Here is a 22,508-nt window from a genome sequence, read left to right as displayed (position 1 = left end):
GATTCTGTTGGTTTTTGTCAGAGTGTAAATAAACCAACCCACTGCTATAATCACACTCTCGACCTTGTTCTGACTTATGGTATTGAAATTGAGCAACTATTAGTCGAACCGCATAATCCTGCTTTATCCGACCATTTCTTAGTAACTTTTGAAGTACTGTTACTAGACTACAAAGCATTAGTCAAAAGCTCCTGCAGCAGAAACCTATCTGTTAGTGCTATAGCCAAATTTAAGGAAGAGATTCCACCAATACTTAACTCGATAGCATGTCTGCATGTAAGGGAGGAAACTTATACAAAATGTACACCACCCCAAATTGATCATGTTGTTGATAGTGCTACAGATGTGCTGCGAATAAAATTAGACTCTGTTGCTCCTTTGAAAAAGAAGAAAATAAAACAACATAGACTAGCTCCATGGCATAATGCCGAAACCCGCAAAATAAAGCAAAAGTCGAGACAACTTGAAAGGATATGGCGTTCTACTAAACTTGAAGAATCTCGTTTAATTTGGCATATTACTCTCAATGAATATAAGAAAGCATTGCGTAAAGCGAGAGCAGCTTACTACTCTTCATTAATAGATGAGAATAAGAATAATGCAAGATTCTTTTCAGCACTGTAGCCAGGCTGACAGAAAGCCACAGCTCGATTGAGCCTTCTATTCCCATAGCACTCAGTAGTAATGATTTTATGTGCTTTTTTTAACGATAAAATTGTTACTCTTAGAAACAAAATTAATGACCTCTTGCCTTTGACCAGTATAGTGTTATCAACAGCTCCCGGAAACGTAAGTTCTAATATTACACTAGATAGTAAACTAGAATGCTTTTCAGCCATAAACCTTGAACAATTAAATTCAATGATTCTCTCTTCTAAACCATCAACGTGCATGTTAGACCCAATTCCAACTAAGCTGTTGAAGGAAGTTTTTCCATTAATTAGCACTTATTTATTAAATATTATGAATATGTCTTTATTATCAGGCTATGTTCCACAATCATTCAAAGTAGCAGTGATAAAACCGCTTCTTAAAAAGCACAACCTCGATCCAGAGGTTTTAGCCAACTATAGACCTATTTCTAATCTTCCGTTCCTCTCAAAATTCTTGAGAAAGCGGTCGCAAAACAGTTGTGTGATTACTTAAAAAACAATGATTTATTTGAAGCTTTTCAGTCTGGCTTTAGAACACATCATAGCACAGAGACAGCTCTGGTTAAAGTCACAAATGACATTCTAATAGCCTCTGACAAGGGACGTGTCTCTATTCTTGTTTTGCTCGATCTCAGTGCTGCATTTGATACTATCGACCATGATATCTTATTGCAAAGACTAGAGCACTTAGTTGGCATACAGGGAACTGCTTTAGACTGGTTTAGGTCCTATCTATCTCAACGCTCTCAGTTTGTACGTGTCAATGATGAATCTTCCACGCAAACCAAAGTTAGCCATGGAGTGCCACAGGGCTCAGTGCTCGGACCTATTTTGTTCACATTATATATGCTTCCGTTAGGCAATATTATAAGGAATCATTCTGTAAACTTTCATTGTTATGCGGATGATACTCAACTATATTTATCAATCAAGCCTGATGAAATTAATCATCTAAATAAAATTCAAGACTGCCTTAAGGACTTAAAAACGTGGATGACCTTAAACTTTTTGATGTTAAACACGACCAAAACTGAAGTTATTGTACTTGGCCCGAAGAATCTACGAAACAAATTATCTAAGGATATACTAACTATGGATGGCATTAATTTGGCCTCCAGTGAGACTGTAAGGAATCTTGGTGTTATATTTGATCAGGATTTATCCTTTAACGCCCACATAAAATCAATTTCAAGGACCGCCTACTTCCATCTACGTAACATTGCAAAAATCAGGCATATCTTGGCTCAAAACGATGCAGAGAAACTAGTCCATGCATTTGTTACTTCAAGGCTGGATTATTGTAACTCTTTATTATTAGGGTGTACCAAGAAGTCAGTCAAGTCGCTTCAGCTGATTCAAAATGCTGCGGCTCGTGTACTAACCAGAGTTAGGAAAAGGGACCACATTACTCCTGTTCTGGCTGCCTTACACTGGCTCCCTATAGAACACAGGATAGAATTTAAAATTCTTCTTCTCGCCTACAAAGCCCTTAATGGGCAGGCGCCATCTTACCTTAAAGAACTCATTATACCCTACTGTCCTACTAGGGCATTGCGTTCCAAGAATGCAGGGTTGTTGGTTGTTCCTAGAGTCTCTAAAAGTACAATGGGAGCCAGAGCCTTTTCTTATCAAGCTCCACATTTGTGGAATCAGCTTCCAGTTTGTGTTCGGGCGGCAGACACCCTATCCGTTTTTAAGAGTGCGCTTAAGACCTTCCTTTTTGATAAAGCTTATAGTTAGGGCTGATTAGATCCAGCCCTAGTTTTGCTGATATAGGCTTAGTTTGTCGGGGGGACATCTTACTTCTTCCTTCTCTCTGTCTATACCTGTGTACTCTCATGTTCCGATTAACCCAGCTTCCCCAAATGTCTTTCTTTTTGGTGTCTATATACGCCGGGATCCGGAGTCATGGATGATCCTGCGCTCCTCTGTCCTGGATCGCGAGCCCTGGATCTTGAGTCGTGGCTGTGGTCCTGGATCATAGGTCCTGGATGGATATCCTCGTGGATTCATCTTCCTATTATACACACATGCATTTCCAAACATTTGGACTACCTATGTTGCAAATGTATTATCTTTTCAATTTACACAAGGCATCTATTGCACGTCTGTCCGTCCTGGGAGAGGGATCCCTCCTCTGTTGCTCTCCCTGAGGTTTCTCCCATTTTTCCCTTTAAACTGTGGGTTTTCTCCGGAAGTTTTTCCTTGTACGATGTGAGGGTCTAAGGACAGAGGGTGTCGTATTGTCATACTGATATTTTGTACAAACTGTAAAGTCCACTGAGACAAATGTAACATTTGTGATATTGGGCTATATAAATAAACATTGATTGATTGATTGATTCCCTAACTCGTCTAATTAGTGTGTGAGTTCATTTTCACATTAAAAACATGTTGAGTAAAAATCGTATGATTTTTGAGTTTTGTATTGGACACAACAAACAAATAGCAATCACGTATGCATTCTATTTCTAGGATTATTATCCCCTGTCTAAAAAATAAAACACAGAAAAGTTATGTTATTAATGACTTTTTGTGTATCCCTTTTCCCACAAATGCTCATCATTCACTTTGGGTCACATTATTTAGGAAAGGGCGCCCCCGAAATACAGCTTGTGGCCAGAAATATATTACATCCGTAGTGATAAGAACTACCATAGAGAATGAATGGTAAAAGTTAAGGGAGTTAAGCCTTACTATTGCCGTGCAAGATCCGTAGGTTTCAGTTTGACTCCGGCTCAGGGCTTTGACAATCTGCTTTCGTTTGAATTGAAAGATTTGGATCATGAGACTCGATTTTAGAGCCCAAGTTATAATGGCTTGTATTTACACAGCATGTAAATTGAACATGTGAATGTTAGAATTGTGCTAAAATAACTATTGGTTGTTTTGTTATCAGTTTAATCCCCATTGCAGGTCCTGAAGCATTGCATGCCTCTTACACCATTTAAATGTCATTTTTATCGCTGAAATGTGTTTTTCTAAGTTGGGGCTTGTGAGTTTCATTGTCTGAAGTGGAGGAAAACTCTCGTCGCGACCGGGAATCGAACCCTACTCACCCGTTTGACAGGCGGCAAAATCCCTTTCATCTGTTTCCGTAGTGTAGTGGTTATCACGTTCGCCTCACACGCGAAGGTAAGCCGTGTATACCCATAGAAGACTTTCTATTGGCCAGAAGCCTCTTCAAAAGAACGACGGTTCTAATCCCACCTGACCCAAACAAAATTTCACATTCAGTTTCAAAATGTTGCTCATTATACACAAACACTACATTTACATTTTCAAACGTTTAAAGTTAAAGTTGAAACAGATATTTGGAGTTAGAAATGAATTATTCTTTGCTTGCTGCTTCTTATAATAGTTATTTTAATCTTAATATATAGCAATAATAACACAAATAATGATATCTTAATATTAGTAATAATAATGTTTTATATAATATCTTTGTATTTTTACTTATAATTAATATTTTAAATATGTTGATTGTACAGATGTTTACATTGAGCATATGAGTGTGTTTAATTTTCTATCACTATTACTTCCTCTATCAAGTAAAGACAGCCACAGTGATGCATTCAAGATCATTTATTCAAAAACAGAAATATTAAAAATAGAACAACAAATATATAAAAAACACTGAAAACACAATACAGAGAGAACAATCAGATTTTGAGGGCATTAACCAAAACTGTTTTGTTATTGGCAGGATTGGCAGGACTGGTGAAAAGGCTGATAGTTTAGGGGTCTCGTTTGTGTTGCAGGCAAAACGTCTTAGTTTGTATGTTAGTATGCAACTTAGTAGACCCAGGAAGTGGCGTGTGCATGTGTGTATGTGAGGGTAGGTTAGGGCTTCCTTTTGTCTGCAATCCATCTGTCCCTTTCAGCATCATAGAAGTCCGACTGCTGGAAGTCCGGCCACGTCATCTCCTTCTCCATGCCCTGTGCATTATATAAGGAGAAGACTCTGGAGGGGCAGTAGATGTAGTTCCCTGAAACCCCTGGGAAGTATGCATGGATATGAGGGCTGTTGGGACCCTGCTTCAGGGGTTGGTGACAAATCCTGCAGAGACGGCCTGTTGGCAGCTGCACAGCTGCCTTCCTCTTCCCTCTCTCCTCTGCAACCTTTCTCCACTCTGCCCCCCTCTGTCTGGCAGCCTCCAGCTCTCGCTCAAAAAACGCAGTTGCAGCAAAGTTCTCAAAAGACATCCTGGTGTCTTTGAGGCCTTCTTTAGCATAGGTCTGAAAGACCTTGGTGGAGCAGTAAAAGTATTTTACCGTTTTTGACTGGTAAAAAAAATGAACTGAAGAGCCATCCCCAAGATATCTGGATTTAGGCTGACCGCAGGCTAAACAGTTTCTCATCAGCGTCTTTTTCTGAGGCTGTTGTTGCTGCTGCTGCTGCTGATGCTGCTGCTGTTGTTTTGCCAGGACGTCTGACACAATCTTCTCCACTGAAGCCCTGCTCAGTGAGTCCTCCTGTCTGGGAGCCACAGCTGGAGGGTTGCATATGGCAGGTGGCAGAGTTATGACAGGCACACTGATAGTTTGGCTACCTGAGGTCAAACTATGCCACAGCTGCTGTGTCTCTAAGATCTTTTCTGGGGATGTGTTGAGGGAAGAGCTGGTGTTTTTTAATTTTGCCAGATGTTTCACATATCGTGAGATATGTTGGACTGTGGTCGGGTGAAGGAGGCTGTTCCGGTCTGTGCATCCCCTCTGGACCATGGCAGCGTAGTCCGCATCCACCCGCTTCAGGACATCTTTGGCACCACGGTGGTTTACCAGAAGCTCGTCGATGGCAGCTTTCATGGGTTCTGTCCACCGACCATGGTCCAAGACTTGAATGAGGCCACCAGTTTTAATTGGTCCAGTGCGGGTGGCTCGAGGAGAGGAGGACTGAGGCAGCGGTGCTACCCCTGTCAAGTCTAAAAAATAAATATATGTTAATTATATTGTTTGATGCCAGTGTGTTGCAAATCAATTAGCTCTTTTAGTCATTTCACTTCACAGCTAATTTAACTTTTGTGGGACAAATACATGATTATCTTATATTCCTACCTCTTGTTCTATTATGCTTTTCAATGGCTTTTACAGTTTGCATACACTTGCTTAATGATTGTTGTTAATAAACAATATTTCAACATGATGATATTACATATATTATGTGCACGCCTGTTTTTAACAGTGAGGTAGTGTAGGTAGGGAATTTGAATGACCTGTATCTATCAAAGGCTCTGGTTTTTGTGTGGCAGAGGCTTGTGTCAAAGGCAGCAGGGACTTGGTCACAACATCAGAGGACTGCCGGGAACTGGAAGACAGAATTGGCACTGCCCCAACTGGAGCAGCACAGGATTCCTGAAATAGCACAAATATAGTGAATTAGTTAGTCAGCCAGTCTGTCAGTACTTGACAGTAAGTAGATATAAATATGAACTGGATTACCTGAGAGTCTGTGCCCACTACAACAGTAGGGGCAGGGCAATGATGCTCTGTCTCCATGGCTACTGCCGCTGGGTTGTTTGGCTGTGCCCTGTTCTTGTCCCAGTTCAAAACAACAGGACGACAGCCTGGCTCCACGTACTGCAGTCCAAATCTCTCCCCCGTGTCCCTGTTGGAGAGCTGCAGTGCTGGGTATTTGGACCTTCCTGTCACTTTTACAGAGATGGTGTTAAGCTCTGAAATCAACCGGGGGTCAAACACGGCTGGCAGCTCCACATCTGGTTGTTTCAGGTCCACCAGCCTCTGGTAGTTCCAACGCACAACTCCAGTCATAGCTTGGGCCTGGAATAGTTCACAGGACACCCGGTTGCCTGTCACCCATTGGGCTTGGTGTCCGTGGAAACCCTCCTGCTGAGAGGTGCCTCTCACAGGGATCCACACAGGCACGGCAGCTCCCTCACCCTTGTTGTAATTCAGCTGCAGGGTGCCACCATACCTGTAGAGGATTCCCTCTCCCACTTCAGGGTCGCTCAGGCAGCCTCGGAGGATGTGGATGCGCTGGATCCTCCACACCTTTAACATTGAGTCTTTGAAAAGGAGCAAATCATTGGCATCCTTTGCCATGTAATAGTGATGGAGGACGTCTTCCACTCTTTGCAGCAGTTCCATTGGCTGTGGCACCTTTGTCCTGCAGTGCTCTCTTATGTGCTGCTTTGTGGGGTTAGCAGGAGAAATTCTGCAGAACGTGTACGCCTCCTTCAGCTTCTGGAGATCGCTGTGGTCCACCACAACGAACGCTGCTGAGAGGAACTGGCAGAAGGAGCTGTACAACGAATGATGCTCGGAGACACACTCCCTGGTAAACCGCCGCATACAATGAAACAAGTCCAACTTGACAATAATGTCTTTGTTAAACTTGTTCCTTGATGCGCAAATGTTCTTGAGATTTCCAGAGGTGGCCTCTGCCAGGATAGCATCTGTGGTCCTCCAGCTGTCCCACAAGTGCTCCTGAGCCCCAGGTTGAAGGACCTTGAAGGCAGCGCAGCAGTCCCTAAAGCATTACAAATAAATGTCATTACAGCTGAAAACCTTGTACAATATCTTCGTACAAAATTAGTGTAATAATTAACTGTAATTATTCATGTGTATTATATTTATGAAGAGTCAGATTACAGAATTAAATGCAGAATTAAAAAAAAGAACAAAAAAAAAAAGAATCAACTGTTTTCAATTTAAACTTGTTGTTTATACCTGTCCACCCACTGGTAGCGTGCCTTCTCCACTCCAGCCACAGTGTAGCGTTGAGACAGACCCTCATACAACGGGTTAAGGGACCTATCACACTCTGACTGCAGCATCACCCAGCTCAGGATCATCCAGTTCTCATTCATGATGGCATAGGAAGACATGGTGCCAGACGACAGCACAACCTTCCTAGCCACTCTGCGAGTGTGATCAGACCTCAGGGCCTGTCCAAAGGTCCCCTGAAGCAGCAGAGTAAGGAGCTCCTCCTGCCGCTGATACTCACGGACCAGGCACTCCACCAGGTAGTGGGAAGAGACAGAAACTCCACACCAGCCATCACCGTCCGAGTATCCACCAAATGGAGCCGGAGTATCTTCCTGTCTGAGGAACCCAGTGATGGTCCTTTGGCCGTAGACTCCTGCCTCAGCATCCCTGACATTCTGCACACACAGCAGGTAGGCCAGGTGAGCTCTCTCATATTTGAGATTGAGCGCCTCCGTCAGCTGCTTGGACATGTCCTCTGGGGATCTGCCGCTGCGCCTCATCTCATCCAGTACAGATTTGCAGACGGCCTTTTTGTGCGTCAGGAAGGCCGGCACGATGTTGCTGATGCGCTGGGGTAGCTTCTCCAGCCACTGGGGCTTGTCAGCATGCCAGTACTTTTTGCAGACCTTGCAGGTGAGTCGCGAAGCTAAAATATAGTACTGGCCGCTTGTCCCAAGGATGACTCTTGGCCTTCCAATGCCAGAAGAAACGACCTGAGGGTTCGGACAACCATAGAGACAGGGCAAGACAAAGTTGTTTCTCACCCTCTCCATGATCGCGTGCTCTGGCTTCCAAATAAAATATGGATGAAGCTGATAGTACTTGGGTGAAGGCAGGTCAGAGATTGAGTCTATGAGCTCAGGCTGAGGCGGATAACGCCACAGGGACAACATGTTCATTAGGTGTCTCACTGGACGTGAACCTGGCCACAGACCCAATGTGTCCAACTCAATCTTCATCCAAATCTGCTGCTGGTGCGAGCAGTTCCAGTGGGCAACATCCTCACTATAGCCCGGAACAGAGGCTGCAGGCTGGTGTGGTGCTGCTAAGGGGACAGGAGGCACTGGGCAAGTCAGAGCTGTAAAACACAGTAAAACACACAGTTACATCAGATCAAATTGAATAAAGCTCTATATAAATGACTGCTATAATACAGTGTCACCGATATTCATACCTTCATCGAGGACAGTGTCTCCCTGCGCTTCCACAGGGGCTATATTATGTGGGGATGAATCTGGGAGGATGAGATACAAACAGGCAAGTGACGTATACACATTATCGAAATTAAGAAGCAGCATTTAAGAAGTTGTGAAAAATGAAAACAGAGACGATGATATCATTACTTAACTTTACCTAAAACGTGAGCACTATACTGTATGACACCGTGACAATGTGATTTGTCAGAATGAAATGTAAGTTTCTGCGAGATACACTGGTAGTATAAGAAGAACACATACTTTGTCTCAACACATTTGGCGCCTGCTCTTCTATCCCGAGCTTTGGGGCAATTGCGAGCAGCTGAGGAGGGACCGGCAGCGGTGCCTTCACTGTGGCTGAAGGATGAAAGGCGGAAACAAACATGAGGGTATATATACATAATATGTATGAAAAAGATTCAAGATGGATCCAAGTGAGGAGTATAAAAACCCAATAACCTTTCAGAGGAGCAGGTCCATCGGGTCTGGACACAGTGGCAGTGGCAGTTGGATAAGTCCTGTGGGCTGTAGAAACAATCCTGTGTCACTTTCCTCAAGTGTTAAGTTGTTTCAAGCTTCACAATCTGTCTTTACCTGTCGTCTCTTTAGCAGAATGAAAATACCCTGTTGTATTAACTTGTGAATCCCAATGATTTGAAATAGAAAAACATAATGTCTATATGTGTTTGGAAACAGGTAAAGCAGAGAAACAGTATACATATATAGCAAGCACATCTTTCATTCAAAGGTGTGGCATGATATCTTAGAGGGTAAGAAGCTAGGTGTTCTAAGCCACTGCAATATTTAAAATGCCAAATCCTTGTATGACAGTCTAAAAAAAAGCATGCAAAAACGGAAAAACACTTACCATCATTGCTGACATGTTAATTCCTTCAGTTAGTTGGAGAACAGAATAACACAAGCATCAGAACAGACCAGAACTCGGCCAAAATAACAAACTAGTTGAGAATAATAATGTCAGGGAAAATCTGTTGGAAACAGTTAACCCTCCACACTGCTAGATAAAAACCTGTTGGTGTGGACACAGCCGGGGCTCTGGAGACTGCTGCTGGTGGCCCTATAAAGCACAGGGGACAATGAACAAAGTTTTAACATGTACAGTAAGTTTATATAATCACTGTGTATCTAACTGGATCCACCTACTTCGTTCAGTGTAGAGTTTTGAAGGAGACAGATTCAACATCGCCCTCTCCAGCTCCTCGTCCTCCTCCATCACTAGGAGATTAAACAATAACATGTATTATGTCAATGTCATGTTCACCTTAAAGCAGTATTTGCATATTACTGTGAGCTGACCTGGAGTGCTGGATGTCAGAGTGGAGGTAGCTGATGCAATGCAGCCTTCAGCCGGTGGTGGACAGGACTCAGCCCTCTGCTGCTTGAGGATATACTGCTGAAGGTTGTACATCTTGCTGTTAGTGATGCACTTCACTCCTAAAACAAAGGCAGCATAACCATCAGACCTGCTATCCCAGATCTGCTTCCAGGTGTCTTTGGCTCTGGCTCCAAAGCCGACAGTATGTTCCCCCTCTGACGCCACTGGTGGGGCAGGCTTCCTGGAGCACAGGTACTTCCTCAGATCCTCAATTTCCTGGAAGCTCCTGGCGTAGTCCAGAAACGACAGCAGGCTGTCCTTGCTAGGCCCTTGGGGGTTGAAGGTCCCACCTCTCTCCTCCTCGTCCACCTTGTCCATCAAGTAGAGGGTGTAGCCGACGTCATTCTCTAGGAGCCACCTGTACAGTTTCCCCTTATATTTTCCGAACTGTAGCACGTACTCCCCCATCACCTCGAGTCGGTCGGATACATCCCCTCCCCTCTGAAGGACCTCAGTGAGAGCATTTGTCCTCACATGCTCATGCTTCTGAGCGGCAGACTTGTCCTGAAGGGAAGGATTTTTTTTAATTATCATACCCTCCTCTGAAGGGTCCTGTCTCAGGTGGCCAGATGGACCCTTCCTGAAAGACACTCTCATCTTTCCTGGGAAGAATATGGTTTTCTTCATTATCTCCTGCACACAGCAAAACACAATGCAAAATATATATTAAGAAGTGCACAAATCATCATATGTTATATTAGCAGAGTTATTCATTTCATTCATTCACGTTAACCAGGATTTGTATAGGTAACACATGTTATATTACATGATCAGACAGGCAGACAAACAAACAAACAGAGGGGCAGGTGGGCAGGAAGATTGATTATGTATTGCCCTGTCAATGTGAGTGAACTCACTTTATTTCATGTTTACATTAATTGGGATTTGTAATGACTAGGTAACAACTTTTCTATTACATGAATAGACAGACTGAAAAGCAGATGGGTAACATCTTTAGCCATAAAATAATAACAAAAGTATAATAGAAGATAGCAAAACAAAAGTTTTAAGACTGAATACTGTAGTATTTACCCGATTAAAATGTACTGTAGTAAGTAGAGCTGCAGCAATGAAAAGAGTCAAATTATGCAGTATTTTGGATCAGTGTTAACAAGATACACCTGTAAAACACATTTGACAGCTATTTTGCCATGTGTAATGAGTAATAAATCAGCTGCTGTTAACGCTGACATTTACTGTAAATACATGACGATAGCGTTAGCTAACAAAAGTTACAGTACTTCAGCGCCAACAACACACAGAGTTAAACACAAACTAACAACTAACAACTATTGCAAAAACAGTGTAACAATATCATAAGTGTTAATTCAGTCGTAGAAAAATAAGCCCCACTGACGTTTGATAAGTTTAACGTGATGTTAGAACTAGAAGTCGAATTGTGTCGCTAATGTCGTCTCTCTATCTGTAAGATGCTGCTGCTGTTGCTCCGTCTCTCTCACTCTGTCACTGGAAACGGGGTCACCTTACTTCTACCAAAAGAATGCAACAGCGCCCCCAATTTATCACTTGTGGCCAGAAATATATTGCAGTCACAGTGTAAGAACTACCATAGAGAATGAATGGTAAAAGTTAAGAGAGTTAGTCCTTACTATACCCGGTCCCCGCGCGAAAGGTCCCCGGTTCGAGACCGGGCGGAAACACATTATGTCTTGTTTGCTTCCACACATATATCAAATAAATGAAATAGATAGAAAGACGTCTTTCTTTGAAAAATGCCAAAATGTCGAGAAAAGCGAAATTATCTTGTAATAATTGACAAAAATATAATTTGGTGTTCATGTCAATTATGAGACAGATCGCTATGTGTCCCTTGATTGTCTGTTTAACGGATATTACTGATGCGTCCTCAAACTCAGCATTAAGGGGGCGTCAACATGCACGTGAGTTGCTGTTGCTTTTTGGCGGCTGTGTGTTGCTTATGAAGCACCTCGTGGGGAGTTTTGGTCAGAGACACTTCATGGCCGCATCACTTCTCCATCTTTCAAACCACCGGGTTGACCGGCGTGTGCTCCGGTCCTCCGTAGGTATGCTGCTGTCCGCCTGTTGTGCTAAAACCTAGCCTTAGCTTTCCTTTGAGGGGGAGGCTAACATTAGCATTGTGCCGCATCGTTTTCTCTATATAAACCAAAAACAAAAAGTAAGGAAATGTGTGTTTGTTGGATTATGTCTTTGCTGAAACAATACTTTTTGGCAATACATGTCATACCGTAGGAAAGCCTGTGTATATATATCTTTTTAAATGGTGCCACATTTGTGAGGAACATACATTTGTGTGATCGGCCAAATCTTTTTTTTTTTGGCTGTTGACGGCAGTTAATGATTTAAAGTTACAGATGCATTTATAAATAAATAACATAGTTGTTCAGAGTACAAAGTGACCAAAATGTATTAATTGATATTAAATATAATTGGTTTGGTCGAGGTAAAACATGTTATGATGTCATTTAACCATATTGCAGTGAAGATATTGGTGTCTGTAAATGCTACTAGTATACAAACTGTAGTATCATATAATGTCCTTTGTTTTCTGTCATGTTTGTATTAATGTTTGGAACTAATTGAAGCAGGTCACCATTGTAAAAGAGGTCTATGATCTCAATGGGTTTTATCTGTATAAATAAAGGTTTTGAATTGAATTTGAATTGAAGTGAAGATCAGAATCATTATCAGGTTTCATGCAGTTTTTTTTCATAAACGAAGATTTTGCTGTGGTGTATTTGTGCTTAACAATAAACATAGTGAGAACAATAGCAAGTACAGCAAGTGTCAATTCACATTTGATATAGATTACTAAATGTACAATCAGGTTTATTTAGAACCAAATTGCAATGAGTTTCTAGTGATTGTAAAACACTAGAATGAATCTTCAGAAATTAGCCCGTGGATCGCACAGCTCCAGTATTGAAAGGTTTGAGGATGTTAAACTTTACTAACTCAAACATGTTCTGTGTTTGCCCACAGGCGGAGAAAAGGTCACAGTGATGCAGTACAGCAGACAATGTCTGCACTCAGCATCTCTGAAGAACAAAAGAAGTATCTGGATTGTAACTTCAAAGGCTGGGAGTTGAATCCACCTCTAGGTTTTTGGTAACAAAAGAGCACGTCACCTAGCTCAGGATCCTCCAGTTCTCCTTCATGATGGCTTAGGAAGACATGGTGCCGGACGACAGCACAACCTTCCTAGCCCCTCTGCGAGTGTGATCTGACCTCAGGGCCTGTCCAAAGGCCCCCTGAAGCAGCAGAGTGAGGAGCTCCTCCACCTGGACCAGGTAGAGGGAAGAGACACAAACTCCACAGCAGCCATCACCGTCCGAGTATCCACCACATGCAGCCGGAGTATCTTCCTGTCTGAGGAACCCAGTGATGGTCCTTTGGCCGTAGACTCCTGCCTCAGCATCCCTGACATTCTGCACACACAGCAGGTAGGCCAGGTGAGCTCTCTCATATTTGAGATTGAGCGCCTCCGTCAGCTGCTGGACGTGTCCTCTGGGGATCTGCCGCTGCGCCTCATCTCATCCAGGACACATTTGCAGACGGCCTTTTTGTGCGTCAGGAAGGCCGGCACGATGTTGCTGAAGCCCCGGGGTAGCTTCTCCAGCCACTGGGGCTTGTCAGCATGCCAGTACTTTTTGCAGACCTTGCAGGTGAGTCGAGAAGCTAAAATATAGTACTGGCCGCTTTTCCCAAGGATGACTCTTGGCCTTCCAGTGCCAGAAGAAACAACCTGAAGGTTCGGAGAGCCATAGAGACAGGGCAAGACACCATTGTTTCTCACCTTCTCCGTGATCGCATGCTCTGGCTTCCAAATGAAATATGGATGAAGCTGATAGTACTTGGGTGAAGGCAGGTCAGAGATTGAGTCTATGAGCTCAGGCTGAGGCGGATAACGCCACAGGGACAACATGTTCATAAGGTGTCGCACGGGACTTGAACCTGGCCACAGACCCAATGTTTCCAACTCAGTCTTCATCCAAATGTTCTGCTGGTGCGAGCAGTTCCAGTGGGTAACATCCTGACTATAGCCCGGGACAGAGGCTGCAGGCTGGTGTGCTGCGACCAGAGGGACAGGAGGCGCTGGACAAGGCAGATCTGTGAAACACCGTAGTACATACACAACAAGAGAACATGTAATAAAGCCTTAAATATGTGACTGCCATGATTAAAGCGTGTCACAGACATCAATACCTTCATCGAGGACAGCGTCTTGCGTGGCCTTTGATGGTTGAAGGTCCCACCTCTCTCCTCCTCTTCCACCTTTTCCATCAGGTTACTGGTGTAGCCGACATCATTCACATGGAATGAAACTGTAATAAATATTCCCCCATCACCTCGAGTCGGGCGGACCCTTGCCCTCCCCCCTGAAGGACCTCAGTGAGAGCATTTGTCCTCACATGCTTCTGAGGGGCAGACTTGTCCTGAAGGGAAGGATTTTTTTTGATTCTCATTCCCTCCTCTGAAGGGTCCTGTCGCAGGTGGCCAGATGGACCCTTCCTGAGAGACATCCTTATCTTCCCTGGGAAAAGTTGGTCTCCTTCCTCCTGCACACAGAAAAACACTGATTGTAATGTTTTGGTCACAACTTTTATATTACATGACCCGACGGAGAGGAAGGTGGACAGGCAGGCAGATGTATTACTTCACTGTACATGTGGTTGATTACAACAATAGTGAATCCTTTCAGTCACAAAGCACATTGACTACTGTTGGAGCTCTACATCAGTTTAAGTCATTTGGTCAGCTTTCTGTCCCCAGAACTAAACATGGAGACGTTCAGTTATGATGCTCCAAACATCTGGAACAAACTCCCAGAAACCTGCCGGTCCGCTGCAACTCTGACGACTTTTAAATCTAGGCTGAAGACTTTTCTTTTTGCCGCTGCTTTTAATTGAACTATTCATATCTGAAACTGCACTGTAACTTTTATTCAGGTATTTTTTCTTTTAATGTTAATTTTATTATCTTTGCTTTTTAATGACTGATTTTAAATGCCATTTTCTTAATGTCTTTCATTTTTGTAAAGCACTTGAAAGGTGCTATATAAATAAACGTATGTAATTTAGCTGTTTGTGTTAATGTGAAATTAATAATTGTTTTATTGTAATGACTTTTGTTGTAATTATTTAAGTTAAGCAAAGCCATTTTTAAAGGTAGTTTTGGGCACCAGCTGATCAGGTTTTTATTGGAGGTGGTGGTGTGATTGCTGCACCAGAATGAAATGCCACAGGTGAAACCAATGTTCTTTATATGTTGGATTATTGGAATACAACAAAAATAAATGGAAAAAACCACGTCTTGCCTTGACAATGTTTTCCAGCGTAAGATGTGCTCACTGGGGCCTTGCAGCTGTTTTTAAGCACTATATAGCAGATGGGTAACATAATTTACCCATCAAATAATCACAAATGCATAAAAGAAAATAGCTAAAATGGATGGACAGATATAACAATAATAATTCTCTATTAGTTTTGTACCTGGAGTTTATTTAAAAAGAGACTGAATACTGTAGTATTTACCCATTTAAAATGCACAGTAGTAAATTATTCTGTTGCAAAAAAATCACGATGAAAATGTATGTCCTAAACAGTAGTTCAAATGTGATCTTTAAACGCACAGATTTTTGGATTTCGGATCAGTATTGACAAGATACACTTTAAAACACAATTGACAACTCTTTGTTAAGCAAACATTGCAGATATTGTAAAGACGTTAGCTAACAGTAAGTTACATTACCTTAGCTAACAATACACAGAGTGTAAGACGTCAAAACTACTAACAAAAAAAGTGTACTAATATGAGATTTGTTTAGTCACAGAAAAAATAAGCTCCACTTACGTTTGATACATTTTACGGGATGTAGGTTGCGTGATATTACTCGAATTTTGTCGGCAATGTGATCTCTTGTCCTTTTGCTGTTGGTGCTGCTCCTCCGTCGCGGTTGTCCCTGGAAACGGGGGTCTACACAGCGCCTGCTTTTGGCAAAAAATATATTACATCCGTAGTTAATTTAGCATTTTATTTATGTTTATATGTCAGCCCCACAGTTAAACTTGTAGTATTCATTTTCTCGGTTATTGTGTTGCTTTTACTCGAGTGATATCTAAACAAGAAGAAGAACTACCTGTATCTATGGCAACGATTACAATCTATTAGCAGTAGTGTGTGGTTGCCTTTTAGCTTGTTCGTAGTGGCTGTTACTTACAAATCAACCCTAATGTATCTGTCATTTCTGTCGCTTTTAGTTTCAAACGCTGTACACAGTTACTGTATATATATTGCAAGTTATTACAAACACGAAAAAAGTAGCCTACCTGTTGGCTAACTGTAGCTAACGCCAAGTGCTAGTTTAGCTAACACTAAACCAAAAGCGTTTTCCGAATGTTTACAACTAGCGATATTGAATACTATCTTGATGGCAGATAGTTGGAACACAGATATACAGGAGAAGCTGTGTATAGGTCCCGGGATGCTGTTAAGAACTTGAAAATAAGGCGAGTAGCTCAAAAGCACTGCTTGTTTGAGTGCCATTGTATCTTTCAAAGAAGTGGTGATAAACTCGTCCCGACGGGGAATCGAACCCGACTATTGTGATTGACAGGTGGCAAAAGCCCTTTCATCAGTTTCCGTAGTGTGGTTATAACGTTCTCCTAACACGCGAAAGGTCCCCGGTTCGAGACCGGGCGGAAACAAATCTTTGTCTTGCTTGTCTCCAAATACACAAAATAAAGTCGATAAAAAAGGCAGCATAGATTGAAAAATAGAAATATGTAGAGAAAAGAGATATTATTCATTCACTTCTGCATTCACCCCGGAAACTATACATTGTGGACTTTGGAAAGAGCGGAGAAATGTACCTTGTATTTCAAATGACATTGATTCCACAATGGGGATTATTTGTGTTTTTTTTTGTATTATATGGTCCTAGATTAAAAGTAAGAAATAGCACATAGTTGCCTCCCTTTGAACATGTGTAACCAACTGTCAGGATTTGTATACAGTCCATGAAGGCAGCAGACAAAGGGACATTGACCAACTGCATTCCCTAACTCGTCTAATTAGTGTGTGAGTTCATTTTCACATTAAAAACATGTTGAGTAAAAATCGTATGATTTTTGAGTTTTGTATTGGACACAACAAACAAATAGCAATCACGTATGCATTCTATTTCTAGGATTATTATCCCCTGTCTAAAAAATAAAACACAGAAAAGTTATGTTATTAATGACTTTTTGTGTATCCCTTTTCCCCCAAATGCTCATCATTCACTTTGGGTCACATTATTTAGGAAAGGGCGCCCCCGAAATACAGCTTGTGGCCAGAGATATATTACATCCGTAGTGATAAGAACTACCATAGAGAATGAATGGTAAAAGTTAAGGGAGTTAAGCCTTACTATTGCCGTGCAAGATCCGTAGGTTTCAGTTTGACTCCGGCTCAGGACGTTCTTTGCCAATCTGCTTTCGTTGGAATACAAATATTTGGATGGGACTCGACTTTAGAGCCCAAGATATCATGGTTTGTGAAATTCACAGCATGTAAGTTTAATATCCGTCAAACACGAAGGAGCTGGCTGAATGCTATAGGACTTTGGAAAGCGCAAAGAAACGTATAGACACATTGATTTTTGCTAAATACACTTTTTTTAAGCATCAGTTTCATCCTCAATGCAGGGCCTGAAACGTTGGAAGTGTCTTTAAAAGTCAGTTTTATGGCTCAAAGGGTGTGCCTTTTTTTGAAGGTGGGCCTTTTGAGTGTCATTAGGCACTTTCACACCGGAGTACTTTTCCCCCCGAACTAGACCGATAGGGTGGGGAGATTTGGTTTCACACCAAAAAGGATCTGGAACTTGTCCCTAGTTCGCGTGAACCTTTTCACCTCCAGATAGTCCCTGCTAGCGAGGTAGTACTTTCCTGAGGAGGAAATGGTTCGTTGGTTTGTCGGCCACACTAACAATTTCTGATCGGCTGGGCGAATTGCAAACCACACCCCGTAAAACTCTGAAAAGTTTTGTGAACCCAAAGCAGAAGAAGAAGAAGAAGTGACGTCAGCGGCTTCATTTGCCTAATCCTCCCTCAGGGACATATTCCGGTGAGAACGCAATCTACTTGGACAGTTTGAGGGACTAAAGAGTTCGGGGGGAACAAGTACCGGGGACCGGCTAAGTACTTGGTGTGAAAGCGGCTATAGTATCTTTCGAAGAACTGGTGAAAAACTCACTCCGACGGGGAATCGAACCTGGCCCTCCGGTTTGACGGGCGGCAAAAGCCCTTTCATCAGTTTCCGTAGTGTAGTGGTTATCACGTTCGCCTCACACGCGAAAGGTCCCCGGTTCGAGACCGGGCGGAAACACATTATGTCTTGATTGACTCCACATATACAAAAGATAGCTATCAGCAAAATAGATGAGCGAGGGAGGACTGTTTGAAAAATGCCAATATGCCGAAAAAAATGAAATTATTCCTACCTGTCTGCTCCTTTCAGACTACGGAGGTGCTGGCCGAACGCTATGGACTTTGGAGAAAGCGGAAACATAAAAAAAACAAATCTAAATTCAACACATCTGGAGAGGCATGGTCCTGTAACTTGTATTTCTGATGACATTAATTCCACAATGGTGAGCATTTGTAGTGTGTTTGTTCTATGATTCTAGAGTAAAAGCAAGAAATAGCCTATAGATGCCTCCCTCTGAACTTCAACTGTAAAGATTTGTATACAGTCCACTGTTACACTTTCTAACTTGTCTAATTAGAGCCTAGGTGTTAATTTTCACATGAAAAGCATGTTGAGTAAAAATGGTTTAGTTGATTTTAGAGCCCTGGTTATCATGGCTTGTGAAATGCAGCGCATGCCAGTTTAATATTGTGAATGTTATTATTGTTGATTTTCGCTAAACAAACTTCTGTTAAGCATCATTTCAGTTTCCCCTTACCCACAAATGCTCATCAATCACTTTGGGTCACATAACTAAAGAAAGAGCGCCCCCGAAATATAGCTTGTGGCCAGAAATATATTACATCCGTATTGATAAGAACTACCATAGAGAATGAATGGTAACATGTAAGGGACTTAAGTCTTACTGTTGCCTTGCAAGATCCTTAGGTCTCAGTTTGACTCCGGCTCAGGACGTTCTTTGCCAATCTGCTTTCGTTGGAATACAAATATTTGGATGGGACTCGACTTTAGAGCCCAAGATATCATGGTTTGTGAAATTCACAGCATGTAAGTTTAAGTATCCGTCAAACACGAAGGAGCTGGCTGAATGCTATAGGACTTTGGAAAGCGCGAAGAAACGTATAGACACATTGATTTTTGCTAAATACACTTTTTTTAAGCATCAGTTTCATCCTCAATGCAGGGCCTGAAACGTTGGAAGTGTCTTTAAAAGTCAGTTTTATGGCTCAAAGGGTGTGCCTTTTTTTAAAGGTGGGCCTTTTGAGTGTCATTAGGCGCTTTCACACCGGAGTACTTTTCCCCCCGAACTAGACCGATAGGGTGGGGAGATTTGGTTTCACACCAAAAAGGATCTGGAACTTGTCCCTAGTTCGCGTGAACCTTTTCACCTCCAGATAGTCCCTGCTAGCGAGGTAGTACTTTTCTGAGGAGGAAATGGTTCGTGGGTTTGTCGGCCACACTAACAATTTCTGATCGGCTGGGCGAATTGCAAACCACGCCCCGTAAAACTCTGAAAAGTTTTGTGAACCCAAAGCAGAAGAAGAAGAAGAAGTGACGTCAGCGGCTTCATTTGCCTAATCCTCCCTCAGGGACATATTCCGGTGAGAACGCAATCTACTTGGACAGTTTTGAGGGACTAAAGAGTTCGGGGGGAACAAGTACCGGGGACCGGCTAAGTACTTGGTGTGAAAGCGGCTATAGTATCTTTCGAAGAACTGGTGAAAAACTCGCTCCGACGGGGAATCGAACCTGGCCCTCCGGTTTGACGGGCGGCAAAAGCCCTTTCATCAGTTTCCGTAGTGTAGTGGTTATCACGTTCGCCTAACACGCGAAAGGTCCCCGGTTCGAGACCGGGCGGAAACACATTATGTCTTGATTGACTCCACATATACAAAAGATAGCTATCAGCTAAATAGATGAGCGAGGGAGGACTGTTTGAACAATACCAATATGCCGAGAAAAATGAAATTATTCCTACTTGTCTGCTCCTTTCAGACTACGGAGGTGCTGGCCGAACGCTATGGACTTTGGAGAAGGCGGAAACATTTAAAAAAAAAAATCTAAATTCAACACATCTGGAGAGGCATGGTCCTGTAACTTGTATTTCTGATGACATTAATTCCACAATGGTGAGTATTTGTAGTGTTTTTGTTCTACGATTCTAGAGTAAAAGTAAGAAATAGCCTATACATGCCTCCCTCTGAACTTCAACTGTAAAGATTTGTATACAGTCCACTGCTACACTTTCTAACTTGTCTAATTAGAGCCTAGGTGTTACTTTTCACATGAAAAGCATGTTGAGTAGAAATGGTTTAGTTGATTTTAGAGCCCTGGTTATCATGGCTTGTGAAATGCAGCGCATGCCAGTTTAATATTGTGAATGTTATTATTGTTGATTTTTGCTAAACAAACTTCTGTTAAGCATCATTTCAGTTTCCCCTTACCCAAAAATGCTCATCAATCACTTTGGGTCACATAACTAAAGAAAGAGCGCCCCCGAAATATAGCTTGTGGCCAGAAATATATTACATCCGTATTGATAAGAACTACCATAGAGAATGAATGGTAACATGTAAGGGACTTAAGTCTTACTGTTGCCTTGCAAGATCCTTAGGTCTCAGTTTGACTCCGGCTCAGGACGTTCTTTGCCAATCTGCTTTCGTTGGAATACAAATATTTGGATGGGACTCGACTTTAGAGCCCAAGATATCATGGTTTGTGAAATTCACAGCATGTAAGTTTAATATCCGTCAAACACGAAGGAAGCTGGCTGAATGCTATAGGACTTTGGAAAGCGCAAAGAAACGTATAGACACATTGATTTTTGCTAAATACACTTTTTTTAAGCATCAGTTTCATCCTCAATGCAGGGCCTGAAACGTTGGAAGTGTCTTTAAAAGTCAGTTTTATGGCTCAAAGGGTGTGCCTTTTTGAAGGTGGGCCTTTTGAGTGTCATTAGGCGCTTTCACACCGGAGTACTTTTCCCCCCGAACTAGACCGATAGGGTGGGGAGATTTGGTTTCACACCAAAAACGATCTGGAACTTGTCCCTAGTTCGCGTGAACCTTTTCACCTCCAGATAGTCCCTGCTAGCGAGGTAGTACTTTTCTGAGGAGGAAATGGTTCGTGGGTTTGTCGGCCACACTAACAATTTATGATCGGCTGGGCGAATTGCAAACCACGCTCAGTAAAACTCTGAAAAGTTTTGTGAACCCAAAGCAGAAGAAGAAGAAGAAGTGACGTCAGCGGCTTCATTTGCCTAATCCTCCCTCAGGGACTTATTCCGGTGAGAACGCAATCTACTAGTACAGTTCGAGGGACTAAAGAGTTCGGGGGGAACAAGTACCGGGGACCGGCTAAGTACTTGGTGTGAAAGCGGCTATAGTATCTTTCGAAGAACTGGTGAAAAACTCGCTCCGACGGGGAATCGAACCTGGCCCTCCGGTTTGACGGGCGGCAAAAGCCCTTTCATCAGTTTCCGTAGTGTAGTGGTTATCACGTTCGCCTCACACGCGAAAGGTCCCCGGTTCGAGACCGGGCGGAAACACATTATGTCTTGATTGACTCCACATATACAAAAGATAGCTATCAGCTAAATAGATGAGCGAGGGAGGACTGTTTGAACAATAATAATATGCCGAGAAAAATGAAATTATTCCTCCTTGTCTGCTCCTTTCAGACTACGGAGGTGCTGGCCGAACGCTATGGACTTTGGAGAAAGCGGAAACATAAAACAAAAAAATCTAAATTCAACACATCTGGAGAGGCATGGTCCTGTAACTTGTATTTCTGATGACATTAATTCCACAATGGTGAGTATTTGTAGTGTTTTTGTTCTACGATTCTAGAGTAAAAGTAAGAAATAGCCTATACATGCCTCCCTCTGAACTTCAACTGTAAAGATTTGGATACAGTCCACTGCTACACTTTCTAACTTGTCTAATTAGAGCCTAGGTGTTAATTTTCACACGAAAAGCATGTTGAGTAAAAATGGTTTAGTTGATTTTAGAGCCCTGGTTATCATGGCTTGTGAAATGCAGCGCATGCCAGTTTAATATTGTGAATGTTATTATTGTTGATTTTTGCTAAACAAACTTCTGTTAAGCATCATTTCAGTTTCCCCTTACCCACAAATGCTCATCAATCACTTTGGGTCACATAACTAAAGAAAGAGCGCCCCCGAAATATAGCTTGTGGCCAGAAATATATTACATCCGTATTGATAAGAACTACCATAGAGAATGAATGGTAACATGTAAGGGACTTAAGTCTTACTGTTGCCTTGCAAGATCCTTAGGTCTCAGTTTGACTCCGGCTCAGGACGTTCTTTGCCAATCTGCTTTC

The 22,508-nt window shown here is 42.4% G+C and overlaps 2 protein-coding genes and 3 non-coding genes across 6 annotated transcripts in view; 4 read left to right on the top strand and 1 right to left on the bottom strand.

Annotated features, from left to right (window-relative positions):
* Positions 1-4,223: 4,223 nt before the first annotated feature.
* Positions 4,224-9,513, bottom strand: LOC117548957. 2 transcript variants are annotated; one of them, XM_034220492.1, is made up of 8 exons: positions 9,447-9,513; positions 9,038-9,103; positions 8,840-8,935; positions 8,557-8,616; positions 7,344-8,460; positions 6,096-7,143; positions 5,870-6,008; positions 4,224-5,578 (listed from the first exon to the last, which is right to left on the bottom strand). In XM_034220492.1, the coding sequence occupies exons 5-8, from the start codon at positions 8,339-8,341 to the stop codon at positions 4,497-4,499; spliced, it is 3,267 nt and encodes a 1,088-aa protein (XP_034076383.1). In that variant the 5' UTR covers positions 8,342-8,460; positions 8,557-8,616; positions 8,840-8,935; positions 9,038-9,103; positions 9,447-9,513; the 3' UTR covers positions 4,224-4,496. The 2 variants fall into 2 exon arrangements, with proteins under 2 accessions (XP_034076383.1, XP_034076381.1); XM_034220490.1 differs by lacking the exons at positions 8,840-8,935; positions 9,038-9,103; positions 9,447-9,513 and having other exon boundaries at positions 8,557-8,831.
* Positions 9,514-16,434: 6,921 nt separating this feature from the next.
* The window catches only part of mks1 (MKS transition zone complex subunit 1), a 40,741-nt gene continuing 34,667 nt past the window's right edge, over positions 16,435-22,508 (top strand). Inside the window, exon 1 of the mRNA XM_034220501.1 lies at positions 16,435-16,483. The gene's annotated coding sequence lies outside the window, so the exon portion shown is untranslated. The remainder of the gene's footprint in view (positions 16,484-22,508) is intronic.
* trnav-cac lies at positions 18,269-18,341 on the top strand. The gene has a single exon. It is a non-coding gene; the product is annotated as a tRNA-Val (tRNA).
* Positions 19,955-20,027, top strand: trnav-aac. The gene has a single exon. It is a non-coding gene; the product is annotated as a tRNA-Val (tRNA).
* trnav-cac lies at positions 21,639-21,711 on the top strand. Its single transcript has one exon. It is a non-coding gene; the product is annotated as a tRNA-Val (tRNA).

The sequence above is a fragment of the Gymnodraco acuticeps genome, unplaced genomic scaffold, assembly GCF_902827175.1.
Source record: "Gymnodraco acuticeps unplaced genomic scaffold, fGymAcu1.1, whole genome shotgun sequence".
Classification (NCBI taxonomy): Eukaryota; Metazoa; Chordata; class Actinopteri; order Perciformes; family Bathydraconidae; genus Gymnodraco; species Gymnodraco acuticeps.
The sequence above is the reverse complement of the archived record's forward strand: the minus strand, read 5'-3'. Positions and strand labels throughout refer to the sequence as shown.

Bases quoted from the DNA above. Each gene is read 5' to 3' on its own strand.
- LOC117548957 (XM_034220490.1), bottom strand. From the start codon at position 8,680: ATGCTGCTTCTTAATTTCGATAATGTGTATACGTCACTTGCCTGTTTG. The intron at 8,461-8,556 runs GTATGAATATCG...TGTGTTTTACAG, and splicing joins AGACACTGTCCTCGATGAAG to CTCTGACTTGCCCAGTGCCT. The intron at 6,009-6,095 runs GTAATCCAGTTC...GTGCTATTTCAG, and splicing joins TAGTGGGCACAGACTCTCAG to GAATCCTGTGCTGCTCCAGT.